Source organism: Pongo pygmaeus, chromosome 2, assembly GCF_028885625.2.
Source record: "Pongo pygmaeus isolate AG05252 chromosome 2, NHGRI_mPonPyg2-v2.0_pri, whole genome shotgun sequence".
Lineage (NCBI taxonomy): Eukaryota > Metazoa > Chordata > Mammalia > Primates > Hominidae > Pongo > Pongo pygmaeus.
Genome location: NC_085930.1, coordinates 88,817,565 through 88,833,436, shown reverse-complemented (window position 1 = coordinate 88,833,436; position 15,872 = coordinate 88,817,565). Strand labels below are relative to the sequence as shown.

The following is a 15,872-nucleotide window of genomic DNA, read 5'->3' as shown; positions in this document are numbered from 1 at the left end:
TTTTAATGTGGCTACATGAAAATTTTAAATTAGAAAATTTTTTTAAACTTAAATACATTTGAAATTAAATATGTGGTTTGCATTATATTTCTATTGGGCAGTGCTTGTTAGAAACATATACAAAAACTTTCAACAGTGGCTGCCTCTGGGAAGGGGCGTGGAAGTCTGCATAGAGAATGAAACTCATTTTTTAACAATAGTCTTTGGTTCTGATTTTTTAAAAATCATGCAAATTTACTGTAGTTTTAATTAAAAATGGGAGTAGAAAAATAGAATGAAAGCCTCCTAGGCCTCACTCCCCAGGCTACTTCATTAGACTCCTGGGGAAGAGGCTATTTTTAGAAGTTCCACAGGTGACTATGGTTCACAACCAGCCTCCCTAATACTACTGAATATCCACAACTGGCTGTACAAAGTTCCTAAGTGAGGCAAAAAGCCTTGGTTTTGGGAACTGGACAAGCTAAAGGCCACAGGCAGTGTCCAAGTGATGTATGAGCTTTACCTGACCATGGGCAAGTGACCTAACTCCTCTGAGACTCAGTTTTCTTATCTATAAAATGGGCATGATTGATAATCTCACCTGGCAGGTTGCCAGAAGGATTCAAAATTATACCTTTTAAGTAAGAAGCACATTGTCTAACACAGAATAAACACTCCATATTGATAACCACTGTTGTCAGTTTAAAAAGGCAACCAACAAATAACCTTAAGTTCTCTTCAGTCACTTGCCTGAATGGCTGAAATGCCAGCTCTGAATGGTCCTCCAAAGCACTGAGTAGAAACCCATTCCCCAATGGCACATTTAGAGACCTCATAAATCACCTTCGTTTGAATGTACTTACAATTGACATTAAAGTTAAAATATAGTGTTGAAGGTTTTCTCCATGGTATGAAACCATTCTGTTGTCTGCCACCACCAAGACTTCTACAAACCGTGGATAGGATAAAAAACGTTTTGTCCTTCTGTGGGTCCTCTTTTCTCTTGTGTTGTCCGTCTTATTACCATAAGCAGAAAATGCCTCTGTTGCTAAGCCGCTGTTTAATGCTGCCATGTCATCAGCCAGGTTAATCCTTTCTCCCCATTTTCTTGCTCTGGTTTTCTTCTTGTCTTTACGGTGCCTATTTTTGTGTTCTGTAACAAATCAGATGGTATGCATTACATTTCAAGCCACATCTATTTTATATTAAGAATTTAATTTGACACATTTTAAATTGATGCCTCTGTGGTCAAATTACGTACAAAAACAAGTCCTCCATACCGAGGACTCTACAGATGCACCTCAATCTGTACTCTCACCTAAGTGACTAAGGATTTGAGATTAGCTTCCCTGGGAAGCTTTCATACTTGCTCATTTACGGTATTAGAAAATCAGGCCCGAGCTTAAGGGAAACAATTGCATATGATTCTTACTCATTTGTTAACAAAAGCTTTGCTGGGATTGATTCAAGGAATCTCACGCTCACTGTTATTTGCCATAGATATATTAAGGGCCAGTAATGTAGCTACAGAGCTTTAAAACACTTAAATGGAGGCTGGGCACGGTGGCTCATGCCTGTAATCCCAGCACTGTGGGAGGCCGAGGCAGGTGAATTTCATGAGGCCAGGAGTTTGAGATCAGACTGGCCGACGTGGTGAAACCCTGTCCTTATCAAAAATACAAAAATTAGCCAGGCATGGTGGTGCACGTCTATAATCCCACCTACTCAGGAGGCTGACGCACGAGAATTGCTTGAACCTGGGAGGCAGAGCCTGACGTGAGCTTAGATCGCGCTACTGCACTCCAGCCTGGGTGAGACAAAGGGATACTCTGTCTCAAACAAACAAAAAAAAAGGAAATGTTTCATATATATCACTCGTGCTATTCCATGAGTTCTAATACAAAGAGGTCTGAGAGGTGGACAGGCTAACAGACGATACAAAGGAACTGTAGAAAATGCACAACCAGGTATTTTATTACATTATTAGATCATTTCAATACTTAAAATATAAGAATAAAATCACAGCAATTCAATGTCTCTGAATTTTTAATTAACTTACTCCAGGGCTCAGTTAAGGAAATAAATTAAACTCCAGGAGTCTGGGCAGGCAGCTGGGACCATGATTTATAATGTCAGATTAGCTCCACTCATTTCCAGCTCATGCCTAGGCCTCTTCTTGGGTTCTCCACAGTCTTGCTGCTCAGAGTAGGGTCCATGGACCAGCAAAATTGACAAATAGAAGCTTGTTAAAATGCAGATTTTTTGGCCCCACCCCAGGCCTGAATCTAAACTTAACTAGATCCCCAGGTGACTGATATTAACACTGAAATTTTGAGAATCGCTAGTTTCCAACTTGGCTTGAAGTTTATATTGCTGATGAAAATACTGAATTTTTGCATCATCAACTATGCAATAAACAGAATAAGCATTAAAGTGCCTGCCAAAATATACTTTGAGTAAAAACGGAATTTAATCAGTTAACTTGACAATCAGATCATAAATGTGCTTTAATGCTTTAATGCCACCAGTTTGTGGTCTAAAATAGGCAACAGAATTGTACAATGAAGAAGTATGCTTACCTAACACATAAGGAATAGAATTTGTCACATCAATACCAAAGGTAAAAATAAAAATTAAAAACAGTTAAATTGTAAGTGGTTTCATATTAGAAGGGCCTAAATATTTGACCATTATAACCAACTGCTAAAAGAATCAGTTTAGGTCAGGATGCGCATTTTGCCTGAGTGTTTTAGTCATTATTAAAATACAGTGGTCCCCTCTTTTTCATGGTTTCGGTTCCCTTGGTTTCAGTTACCTGCAGTCACCTCAGTCCTAAAATATTAAATGGAAAATTCCAGAAATAAACAATTCATAACCTTTAAATTGCATACCATTCTGAGCAGTGTGATGGACTCTGGTACTATCCTGCCCCATCCTGCCTGGGGCTGGAAATCATCCTTTAAGGTAGCTATCTACCCTGTATACACACCCCACCTTGTCACCTAGTAGCCATTCCGGTGATCAGATCAACTGTCAAGGTATTGCAGTGTTGTGTTTAAGGAATCCTTATTTTACTTAATGACAGCCTCACAATGCAAGACTAGTGATGCTGGTAATTCGGATTAAGCCAAAGAGAAGCTGTAAAGTGCTTCCTTTAAGCAAAAAAGGTGAAAATTCTCAACTTAATAAGCAAAGAAAAAAAAAACGTTGCATGCTGAGGTTATTAAGGTCTGTGGTAAGAACAAATCTTCCCTCTGTGAAATTGTGAAGAATGAAAAGAAGCTGGTGCTAGTTTTGCTGTCACACCTCAAACTGCAAAAGTTACGGATACAGTGCACAATCAGTTTATTTAAGATGGAAAGGCATTAAATTTGTGGTTGGAAGACAGGAACAGAAACTTACTGGGTGATGGCAATCAGGTTCGGTGCTATGTGTAGTTTTAGGCATCCACTGGGGATCTTGGAACATATACCCCACGGATAAGGGAAGACTACTATAGTAAAATCTGTCCAAACTGTCTAACAAATTTTATGCAGTCCAGTTATAGATAACATCACTAGCCAAAAACCTGGTACATAAGATGTAACATTAGATTCTTCTTCTAGTTTTTCTTTCAAGAACACTCATATATGTATACCAATGCCAATGGATATTGCATGTCTACCAACTGGCATTTGTATGCATATATGAGCTTTCAATATATGCATACCAGGACCAAATCAATTGTTAAATCATCAAATGAATGTAGACTAGATATTAATCAAGTACTTACTATGTACCAGGCATTGAATTCGGCTCTTTTATGTATGTTATCTTACTCCTTTCAAAGCGAGAAAATTACCTCTATTTTTCCAATGAGGAAAATAAGTCTCAAAGAAATTAGCAACTTATTCAAAGTCACATTGCAGGAAGTGGAGGTACAAGGAATCAGTTGTAGATTTGCTCAGTTCCCGAAACTGTGCTCTTTCGATTAGGTGAGCTTTCTCAACAGCTACGGTTTGAAATGAGCTCACGATTTGGTGAACATCTTCCAAAGTAAATATGAATTGGGAAAAAGACAGTGCCTGGTGGATATTTTCACGAAGATTTTTGCTTTTTACAACAGGTGTATGGAAGCTATGTTGAAAATTGAATTTTTTTAATACATTAAGAAAGTATGTCACTTATACTGTGAAAAAAAATAATCCTTGCTTAATGTCTTCTGTAAATATTATAATTTGATTTATTACAGTAAGTAAAGTGTTAGACATTTTAGAAGATTTAAAGTCTCTATTAGTTTTCTATTTCTCATTTGTTGATTTCTGATCTAATCTCGATTTCTTTTCTTCTGCTTGCTTTAGTTTTAACTTGCTCTTTTCTTTCTGTTGTCTTAAAGTAGAAGGTTAGGTTATTGCTTTGAGACCTTTCTTCTTTCTTCATAGAAGTATTTACAGCTATAAAGTTTCTTCTAAGCCCTGCTTTAGCACCATCCCATGTTTTGGTATATTGAGTCTTCATTTTCATTCATCTCAAAATATTTTCTGCTTTCTCCTTTGAATCATTGTTCATTTAGGAGTGTGCTGTTTAATTTCCACATACTTTTGAGCTTCTCATTTTTTGTCTGTAATTGATTTCTAATTTTGTTACATTGTGATCAGCAAATATGTTTTGTATTACTTTTATCCTCTTAAATGTATTGAAATTTGTTTTATATTCTTGCATCTGGTGTGTGCTAGAGAATGTTTCATGTTCACTTCAGAATACTCTGCTGTTTGTGGGGTAACGTGTCCAATAGATATCTCTTAGTAGTTGGTTTACAGTGTTGGGCAACTTTTCTACTTCCTTGTCAATCTCCTGCCTGGCTGCTCTATCCATTATTGAAAGTGGGGTGCTGAAGTTTCCAATTATTATTGTTGAATTGTCTATTTCTCCCGCCATTTCTGTCAGTTTTTGCTTCATGTATTTTGGTGTTCTGTTATCAGGGGCATACATGTTTACAATTATTATATCTTCCTTATAAATTGACTTTTTTATCATTATAAAACACTTTGATGGACTTTATTCTACCAGGAAAGTTAAAGAAGCCAGTCACAAAAGACCACACATCAAAGGACTCCAGTCATAGGAAATATCTAAAACCGAGAAATCTACAGAGACAGAAAGTAGAGTAGTACAAGTTGGACATCCCTTATCTGAAAACCCCAAATTCAAAATGCTCCAAAATTCAAAACTTTTTAATGCTGACATGACACCACCAAGTAGAAAATTCCACACATAAGTATTTAACACAAACTTTATTTCATGCCCACAATTAATAAAACTATTGAATAAAATTGCCTTCAGCCTATGTGTATGAGGTGTATATGAAAGATATATGTTTAGACTTGGGTCCTACATTCAAGATATCTCACTGTGTATATGCAAGCATCCTAAAATAAAAAAAATACAAAATCTGAAAGAATTCTAGTCTCAAGCAATTTGGATAGAGATGCAGTGGGGAGATTGGAGTGTGGTTAGCTAAAAAGTACAGATTCTTTTTCTCAAGTGATAAAAATATCCTAAAATTGACTGAAATGATGATTAAACATATCTGTGGATATACCAAAGAATCATTAAATCGTACAGTTTAAATGGGTGAATAATATGTATGAGACTTATGCTTCAATAAAGCTGTTTAAAAAAGAGAAACTATATCACTAAGTTTGTGAAAAGTAAATAATCCTTAATGTTTTCTGTAAATATCATGATTTTATTTATTGGATTTACTTAGAAAAGAGTCCAGCAGTGAGAACAACACTCAGGAAATGTTGTATGGAATTCTTTTTTTTTGACCGCTAAGGGGAAAAACAAATGTATTATCAGAATCATCAGAGAGGACTTGGGCACAAGAAAACCTGCAGATGAATTAAGGCCATAATTGGAAACAAAGTATACTTATAAATAAAATCAAAGAAATGAAGGCATTAATCAGAAAAAGCCTACAATTTCTACCAGCAAACAACTCATGTAATTGTAATATTTCTGGAGGATATTTCACCCACAAGTAATCTGTGTATCAAAGAAATAATTCAGCACACTCTAGGTGGCATGAAAATGTAAAACCCAAATTATTTCTTCAGGATCAAAAGCAATATCTTCTAAAACAGAATGCTCCTCAGTCTTTTATCAATCTGACCTTTTTCTCCTAATGAGTTAGAATCATATTTATTCACCTAATTAGTCCAACTAATTTCTATCACATTAACCATTTTAGCAAGCAACTTTGAATTTCTCATTAAAAATAGCATTAAAAATAGACACTATATCTTATATACCCACTCAACTCTCTTGCTTCTGAATAGAATTGTAATAACAGAATAGTTTTCACCAATGGAGTACACACTGTTAGGATAAACAGAAAGTGACCCACATTTCTCTTTTGTGAGCTTTTAGTATAATGCTAAAGGAGGAATAGAGGCTAGTGTTTCAGGAATTTGCAAAGTCACTTTGCTTACAGTTTAATCAGAATGGGCTACATAATAAAATTTCACTGTCCTGGAAAGCACTGTAAAAATGGTCTGTGTATTCTTGCTCTTCTTTTTTTCCTCATACGTAGTTTTACATTTATGATTAATTTTTAATAATAGTTTAAGATTATATACCATACAATTTTCAAAGTATGAAGTTCAGTGGTTTTCAGGATATTTATAGAGTTCCACAATCATGGCCACCATCTAACTTTAGAATATTTTCATAATCCCAAGGAGAAATCCCATACCTCTTAGCAGCCATTCCATTCTCCCCTTTCCTCAGCCCCTGGCAATCACTAACCTATATTGTTGTATTTATGAATTTGCCTATTCTGATATGTCATGTAAGTAGTCATACAATATGTGGCCTTCTGTAACTGGCTTCTTTCACTTAGCACAATGTTTTCAAGGTTTGTCTATGTTGCAGCATGCATCAGTATTCCATTACTTGTTACTGTTAAATATTCTACTGTGTGGATATACCACATAATGTTTATCCATTCATCAGTTGGTGGACATTTGGGTGGACATTCAACCCAATTGAATAAGAACATTGCTGCTATGAACATTCATGTACAAGGTTTTGGGTGAATATACTTTTGTTCTTCTTGTGTATATACATAGCAGCAGAGTTGCTAGTTCATACAGTAACTCTATGTATAACATTTTGAAGAACTGCCAAATTGTTTTCCAAAGTGGTTACACCATTTTCTTGCTTCTTCTTGAAGTTCAAATAAGACATTTCAAAACAGGACATCATTTTTTCATGTTTCTTCTTCTTTGAGGGTTCCTCAAAAATTAATCATGTTTACTTAATTAAATAGCTTATGAAGAACCTGGCCTAGCTCAAATCCTAAAATAGCATATTGATGCCTCCAAGTAGTAAATGCATGTTTGCATTAGAAGAAAAGTGTAATACTTAGCAATCTGAATCCTCATATATGCATCTAAATAAATTTAGACATGTTTAAAAAATCTCTAACTGGCAACTGTGTTTCCTATTGCCACATCATAGGTATTACACTTCTAACATTTTATTACAAGGACATGAGTTAATATTGGCTTTTGCAACTACTTTGGCGTCGATGCTCACAAAAGGGAAGTAGTCACGCTTACACTGCCACAAACAGCCAATGTTTGAAGAACTCATGCAATGAAGGGAGTGAGGCCCGATTTAAGTCCTATTTGACCTTGGGCAAATAACTGACTCCTGCTCGCCCTCCGTCCACCCACTTATAATGTGGAGTAAGAACAGTACCTATTTCATAGAGTGGCTTTGAGGAATTATTGGAGATCATGCATGCAAAGTACTAGCACAGTGCCTAGTGCATAGGAAGGAATGAATAAATATCGTTATCATATTTTTCTATTTTTTTGCCAGTCACAAAGTCATAAAGTGAGTTGGAACTAAAAGGAATCATTTAAGGTAGAGTGACTAGGTGTGCTTAAAAACAATTTTCTGGCTTACAATAACAATTTCAAAGCCATGAGCTATATACTCCTAGTGGGGCAAATCAGCACAGAGTGTGCCTGACTGCATTTCTGACATCCAACTTTTTAATACTGTGAAAAGAGGAGGAACTACAAAACCAGAAGTGCTGAGGTGAGGGCTGGTCTTCACCCTACTATCCCATATGAAGGATCTTTTCTGAGTCACTTCTCTGGGCCTCAGTTTCCTGACCTTTAAATGGGCATATAAATACTTGCTTCCATCTTATGGCTATTTTGAGAATTAAATAAGAAAGCATATAGAGAATTTCTTATAAATTGTAAGTTAAATTTTTTAAAAATTCACTCCTGGAACATCGATTTTTTGCCAAGTACTGGGCTAGATAAGTTGAAATAAACAACAGCAATGACAAAACAAGAATAAAACGTGGGTCCAATCTTTTAAAAAAAGGATTATAAAAATTTAAGATAGTATCCTTATTTTAAAAAACCTCACAGCAAAAAACTTTAACATCTGCTGATTTATTGGTAAAAATGTTTTAAATGAGCTTCATTTCACATTGCAATACAATAAAATGCACAGTATGTTACTAAATAACTGGGATTATTTCAGCAAATGCCAGCCAGGCCTCGTTATTCAGTGGTTACTCACTGAAGTGTTTCCCACCAAATGGGGTTGGGCCAAGGAGATCTGAATGTTAACATTAACAGTTGGGAAGTTAATTATTGCTCTGTATTTTGTAAGGTTTATCAAAATTTAACTGAATTTCCTCAAGGCGCTGGGCTACCTTGTGACTTCACAGAGCACAGGACCAAAGGGAGGATTCAGGAGCAAGGCGAGACCCCTTTCTGCTCCACCCAAGCTTGACAGAGAGAAGGAAGTCTGCACAGGAATCATCTGTGGTTTTCCACTTGGATTCTGGAGCCAGGCCAACCCTGGTTCCCATTCCTCCCCTAAAGCTACTCTAGTTGCCCTTTCTTGTGTCATTTCCTGCTTTAAAGCCTCAGTTTCCTCATTTGTAAAATGATGGTAGTAACAGCATACTGCAAAGAGTAACTGTGGAGATTAAAAGAGATAATACATAAAATGCCCTTAAAGCAGGGCATGACACAGAGGACAGGTCCATTACATATTTAACATAATAATAATTATTAGTGGTATTGTTTTACTTGTAGCATGCAAAACATCTGCTCTTTATAAATTAGTATATTGACATTCTCAAACAAAACAATTTTGTTTTAGAAAGAATCTTTGATGGGGTGCAGTGGATCCTCCTGTAGTCCCAGAAATTTAGGAGGTGAAGGCAGGAGGAATGCTTGAGGCTAGGAGTTCAAGACCAGCATGGGCAACATAGGGATACCCTGTCTCAACAAAAATCAACCAAACAAACAATAGTGTGAGCTGTTGTTTTTTTGTTTTATTATTATTTTTTTTAAGTGATGTGCCCAGCGTCAAGTAGTGCTACATGCATAGTGCTGACAGTAAATAAATACAAAGAGTGGTGGCAGAAGAGATTGTGGCTAAGACTCACTTTGGGCTGGCCTGAACCTTTATAAACAATGTTTCCATGAGAGTGGTTTATGGAACATTAGTCCCATAAGACAGTTCCAAAAACAAATCAATTAACTTTGCAAAACACTTAACACAGCATGCACATCTGGAACTTTCTCCATGCACATTAGCATTTTAAGAGCCCTGAGAAGTCTTGCAGGAAAGAAACCAGTTTACATGTGTTGAATCGCATGATTGCCAAACTTATGGGATCTTTGCCAAGTTAAGAGGCAAGTGACGGGGACAGCACCATCACTAGAACTGTAACAAGACGCAGGTGGGATGTGTGGATGGGCTTCCCTCTCAGGGAGAGAAGGGCGTGCGAGTGGAAGGCAATAACTGAGAAGTTTCTTGGCTTTTAAGGGGCGGTGGTGGGCAGTGGAAGGTGTCTGAGGGTTCCCTCACTACCTTCTGAGGGGGTGGGTGCCTCTAGCTACCTGGGGAGTTAAATTTGCTGACTTGGGCATGAGAGCTGGGTGCACTACCCCTAAAAGCCCTTCTGTGTCCTTTTCATTCTCCATTCTGTAGCTCCTTCAACTAAGTGTGATAACAACAATGACTGTAGGCTATAATCACAGTGGCCATAATCCTACTGGCCAACGTTTGTTGAGTGCTTTTCTCTGCGTCAGGCACTCTCCTAAGCACTTCATATGGATTAACTTGATTATTCCTCAAAGCAACCCGATATGGTAGGAACTATTACCTTCATTTCAGAAATGAGGAAACTGAGGGACACTTGAAATAACTTGGGAAAATATTTAAAGTATCTATTTAAAGTTGTATAAGACGCTGAACATCCCAGGGCCTGTATTTTACTAAGAGACTATTTAGTTTTGCTATTAATATCCTGCAAAGTACTCTTTGGGAAATGTTGGTTTCGATTCACTCCATCTCTTAGCAGTAGCAGGAGAGTGACCTTTCTGTCTGGCAGGGTGCCAGCTGCCCACAGCCACCCCGTTCTGGCTGCAGTGCGCTTGCCATGGCTGCCTCTCAGGCTGCTTTGTGCCACGGCTTGGCATCTCCCAGGCTTGCACTCTCCAGTAGAAATAAAAGGCAAGTCACAAGTGGAAGTTAGAATTTCTAGTAGCCACATTTTTTTAACGTCAAAAGGAACAGATGAAATTAATTTTAATAATAGATTCTATTGAACCCAATTATGCAAAATATTATTTGAACATGTGACACTAGCCACATCTCAAGGGCCTCCTGGTGACCGTATAGGATGGTGCATTCTAGGCAGGAAGTGTTTGCAGAGTGGATACCAGAGACAGCGTGTTATGGGAGATAAGAGTGTGAGCTCAGGAATCAGAGAGACCCGTGTGTGAATCCAAGCTGCTCTGCATTCAATCTGTGTGACCTCTGGTGAGTCACGTCAGCCCTCTGTGCCTCAGTTTCCTCATCTGTGAAAAGGGAATAATGACAGTTCATGCCTAATAGGGCAGTAGCGAGGGTGAAATGACTTAGTCCACATAAAGTGTCGGAACAGGGCCTGGTGGGTAGGAAGTACTCTGGTGGCACGTGCTGTGCTGACTCATTACTTAGAATGAGCAGCAGGTTAAGGCTGCTGGAACGAAGTGGCTCCCAAGCCTGCTGCTGGGATCTGCCTGCTATCTGACATTTCACTACAGCTCGTGGGTGGCCCTGAAGCTGAATGTGGTGCCTGTGGTGGGTCTAGGTATCATTCTCATATCAGAGATTAAAGCGCAGTTGGGCTGGAGCTCTTTAAAAAGGCATCTAAGCAACTCGTAGGGAGTGTATCTCCCACATTCTTTTGATACACAGGTCTCCTAGTTTACAGGCACTGAAGACTGGTTTATAAGGCCTGCAACTGAAACCCTTTCGCATCACAATGTCCATGTTCCATGACCATGCAAGTGAGTGACCACAGGGGCATGCTGTACTCCAATGACCAGTGAACCTTACTGGTCTTCCTCCCCAGCCACAGGCCACCTTCCCCAATACCCTGGCCCAGCTCCCAAAAGGCTTCATTGGTTTATTTATTTTAAAATCATATTTGGTTGCTGTACACTCAGCTCTCAATGTGACAACTTAATCCCTTAAATGAACTAAAAGCTTTCTATCTTTCTCTATAAGCTTGAGACAACTTCTTGAACAGTCTCACCAGTTCATTCTTAATTATTCCCACACTTAAAATAAATACAATGGCACTTCCCAAAGCTCATTTGAGTCATACTTTTGAACATCCCCTTTCCAGGCACCATCTGCAGCTTTTCCTTGTGTCACAGCCTGGAAGAACACAGGACTGGGAAGTAAGAGGCCTGTGTTCAATTTTGCCATTCGTTCTAGCTCCAAGATTAGGAGTCCCTTCGAAGTTCTGGGCCTTGATCCTCTTATCCATAAAGAGAAGGCCTGGAATAGAAGTTCTCTCTAAAGTTTCCTCCAGTATTAAAAATTCATGAATTCTTATATTTTATAAGATAAGAGTGAATAATGATTAAAAATGAAGTCCTGAGTTTCCAAAGGGGCAAAAGCCAACAGAGATTCCCTCTGAGCCACTGTCACTCTCAGAAAGAGTATGGAAGAAACAGTCGGCAGGGCGGCAGCGTAGAATAAGACAGAATAACTCCAAAAGAGAGAGACCAACACAAAAGGAGTGGACTTTTGCTGATGTTAAATTATATTAAGGGGAGTACAGTCTACACATCTCCATTACTCAGTGGGAAAATTTTATTTCGGACTTGCTAAAACAGATAATAGTTTCTGAAAAACCACTTCTATTTTCTCTAATCTGACTTGTTACAATGAAATAACATGAAGTGTGAGAATTAGGAAACTGGCTTGAAAGAAAAAAAAGTATACAATCAAAGATACAGCTGGAAAAGCATTTAAATTGTCCACAAAGCACAGAATGGAAACTTTCAGGATTTAGGGAGTTATATCTTCTATCCCTCTTCAGCAGCAGGGCATGTGGTCATTAGGGCTGAATCTCATACTATTAATACCAAACTCTTCTACCTCTGCCTCTGTCTCATTGTCCCTCTAGCTCTCTCTTTTTCTCCTGTCTGCATGCACATACACACATGCAACATACATGCAAAACAACACAGTTGCATTCTTACCTATGCAGAGGCTCCTCTGGACCTGTTTTCACCCATGAGCTAAGACAACACATTCCCATCAAAAAGTACAGTGGTTGGACATGGAGAGTTGTGTTTCTGGATACAGATGAGCAATAAAAATGACAACTGCCTTTTCTCTTGGCCTAGACCATGGCTTTGAATAATAAATCCCAAATAAACCTCTCCTATTCCATTTTTTGGACAAGCTCTATACTGCATGCTCCACTATACTTTCTTGCTGTGTAGTTCTGGGACTGCATGAAATCTACGGTGCATGAAGTATTGGCGATAAAATAAAGAAGCTATGTGTGAAATAAGCATTTACAAATTAAGAGACTTTTTGAAAGAAAAGCCACAATCTGGGAGACAATATTTGCAAACTATATCTGACAAAGGACTTATATACAGAATAAAGAACTTTCAGACTTCAGTAATAAGAAAGCAAATATTCTAAGTTTTAAAAAATGGCTGAAAGATTTGAACAGACACTTCACCAAAGAAGATACATGGATAGCAAATATGCACGTGAAGAAATAGTACTCAATATCATTAGTCTTTAGGTAAATGCAAATGAAAACTACAATGAAATTCCACTAAACCCCTATTAGAATAGCTAAACTTTAAAAAACAAAAGCAGAACAACAAAATGTTGACAATACCAAGTGCTGGAAAGGATGCAGAGGAACTGGAACTTTCATACCCTGCAGGTGGAGCTACAAAATGGCACGACCACTTTGAAAAATATACTAGCAGTTTCTAATAGGGTGAAACATACAATAACCACACAAGCCAGTAATCTTATGCCTAGGTATTTGTCCAAATGAAGTGGAAACTTATGTTCACACAAAAATCTGTATGCAAATGTTTATAGTGGCTTTATTTGTAATGGTCAAAAACTGTCGCTCAAGTGGGTAATGGTTAAAGAAATGGTGATATATCCATTCAATGGAATACTGCTCACCAATAAAAAAGGATGAATTACTGATACAGGCAACAATGTGGATGAACCTCAAACACACTGTGCTTAGCGATTATTTATATATTCTGCAAAAGGCAAAAATATAGAGACAGAAAACAAGGGTGGGGAGAGGGGCTGATTACAAAGGACACCAAAAACTGTTCTATAACTTGATTATCATGATGGTTCTATGACTGTACACATTTGCCAAAACCTGCAGAACTGTACGCTAGGAAGGGTACGTGTTACGGCATGTAAATTATACATTAATGGAAAAATGGAAGGAAAACACTAGGAAACACGAATGGAAAAAAAAAAGATTTGTCAAAAAATAAAAAAAAATTAGCAGAAAAATTCTCCAGCCAATCACATTAACTTGAACTTTTTCCACACAGCAACTGCATTTTTAACACTCATTCTAATTCTAATGTCATATAAGAATTGGGAATCAATAAAAAGGAAGACTTGTGCCAACATTTGCCTCACGTTTGACTTTGCTCCTTCTCAAAGCCCACTACTCAGTCACATGTGCATACCGCATCAGATCTTGCATTTACCCATGCTCTTTTTGTGATATTCAGATTATTATTAATTCAGATTTTGTGATATTCATGGATGCACAGAACATCCATGCAGATATCTGGTCCAGAGGTAAAAAGTCAAATGAGAAAACACAGCCGTAAATGGCTATAATAAAGACTCTTTTATGATACAATTATCATAAAGAAACCATCTTTGGCAGATACAAAGGTGCAAATGTTAAACCTCAATGCATGATAAAATAGCACTTTATTAACCAAAGTGGGCTTATCCCCTCATATGAAGAAACTCAAGAAACTTTGCCATGTGTTACTTTAAAAAGACAGCCCACTCAAGTGAAAGGTCTGAAGGGTTCTCAGGTTAACACCAAAATCCTCCTGCCTCTGTCAGCTAGATGGCCCTCTTCCAGAGCCTTCTGCCGATTCTGAAGTCCCTTCTAAAGAAAGATGTGCATCTTAGCCAGTTTCAGATGATTCCTATGAAGGTGAACACGTTATCAAGTATTCACCCTTGTAGCACCCCTTTTCTTCAGCAGGGAATGGGTTTCTAAAGCAAAGTGTCAGGAATCCCTAAAATATGATTAGCAAGAAACAGAGAAAGGTCCTGAGATGGCACAGAAGGTGTAAAGCAGGCAGCTCTTCTGGCTGTCTTTGGATCCAGAAGCTTAATTAAAAAGTTTTGGGGGCCAAGTGTGGTGGCTCACGCCTGTTAATCCCAGCATTTTGGGAGGCCACAGCAGATGAACTACTTGAGGCCAGGAGTTTGAGACAAGCCTGGCCAACATGGCAAAAACCTGTCTCTACTAAAAATATACAAATTAGCTGGGTGTGGTGGTGCACACCTGTAATCTCAGCTGCTTGGGAGGCTGAGGCACAAGAATAGCTTGAACCTGGAAGGTGGAGGTTGCAGTGGGTCAAGATCACGCCACTGCACTCCAGACTGGGCAACAGAGCAAGAACTCTCAAAACAGCAACAACAAAAAAGGTTTTGGGGAATACGCATATCTCATATGTCAATGAGTCCTAATCTCAGGTACAAACCTAACTTGCCACCTTACATTCCTAATTGCAAACTGGCCCTTCTGGGCTTCAAAACACAGGTGAGGGAGACCCTTTAAGGATAGAAAAGGTGGTTTAATATTTCAGTCCATGATGGAATGCAGATATGACAGTGGTCTCCTAAGATCGTAATACTAAATTTTTAACTGTACCTTTTCTGTGTTTAGATACACAGATACTTAACATCACATTACAATTGCCTACAGTATTCAGTACAGTCACATACTGTACAGGTCTGTAGCCTAGGAGCAATAGGCTATGTACCACCTAGCCTAGGTGTGTGGTAGGCTATCCCATCTAGGTTTGTGTCAGTGCACTCTGTGATGTTCACAAAATTACCTAACAAGAATGCATGGGTCACACACACCCTACGCATGACAGCACTGTAAATTGAGGATCTTCCTATTGATAGGAACATCACAATGAGAGCTATCGAGGCACTTCAGACAAGGAGTCAAAAAACCTCCCAAAGATACTGCCTTTTCCCTTCAATTAAATCACTCGGAGAAGTGGCTTAATGGCCCAGGGGCTTTGCTCTGGGTACCTGCTCTGGCCTTGGAGGCTGGCCTTGCTTTTCTAATCATTGCAACTGCAGCCTGACCTGATGATGATAAAGATGAAGCAAAGACTAAGAGCAATGGAAGGGAAAAAGGGGCTATACACAGCAAATCTCAAACTAGAATGAAAATAGCAATTTTAACAATAGCAATGATGACAACAAAGTGAAAAGTTGCTTAAGAGACAACAATGAGTTGCAATGTGTGGACC

At 38.3% G+C, this 15,872-nt stretch overlaps 1 protein-coding gene across 3 annotated transcripts in view; it reads right to left on the bottom strand.

Moving 5' to 3' along the window:
- The window catches only part of ADAMTS9 (ADAM metallopeptidase with thrombospondin type 1 motif 9), a 172,007-nt gene that overhangs the window by 141,645 nt on the left and 14,490 nt on the right, over positions 1-15,872 (bottom strand). For all 3 annotated transcript variants that reach the window (XM_063661878.1, XM_054483816.2, XM_054483817.2), the window contains exon 4: positions 843-1,132. In XM_063661878.1, coding sequence (XP_063517948.1) covers positions 843-1,132 — 290 coding nt within the window. The remainder of the gene's footprint in view (positions 1-842; positions 1,133-15,872) is intronic.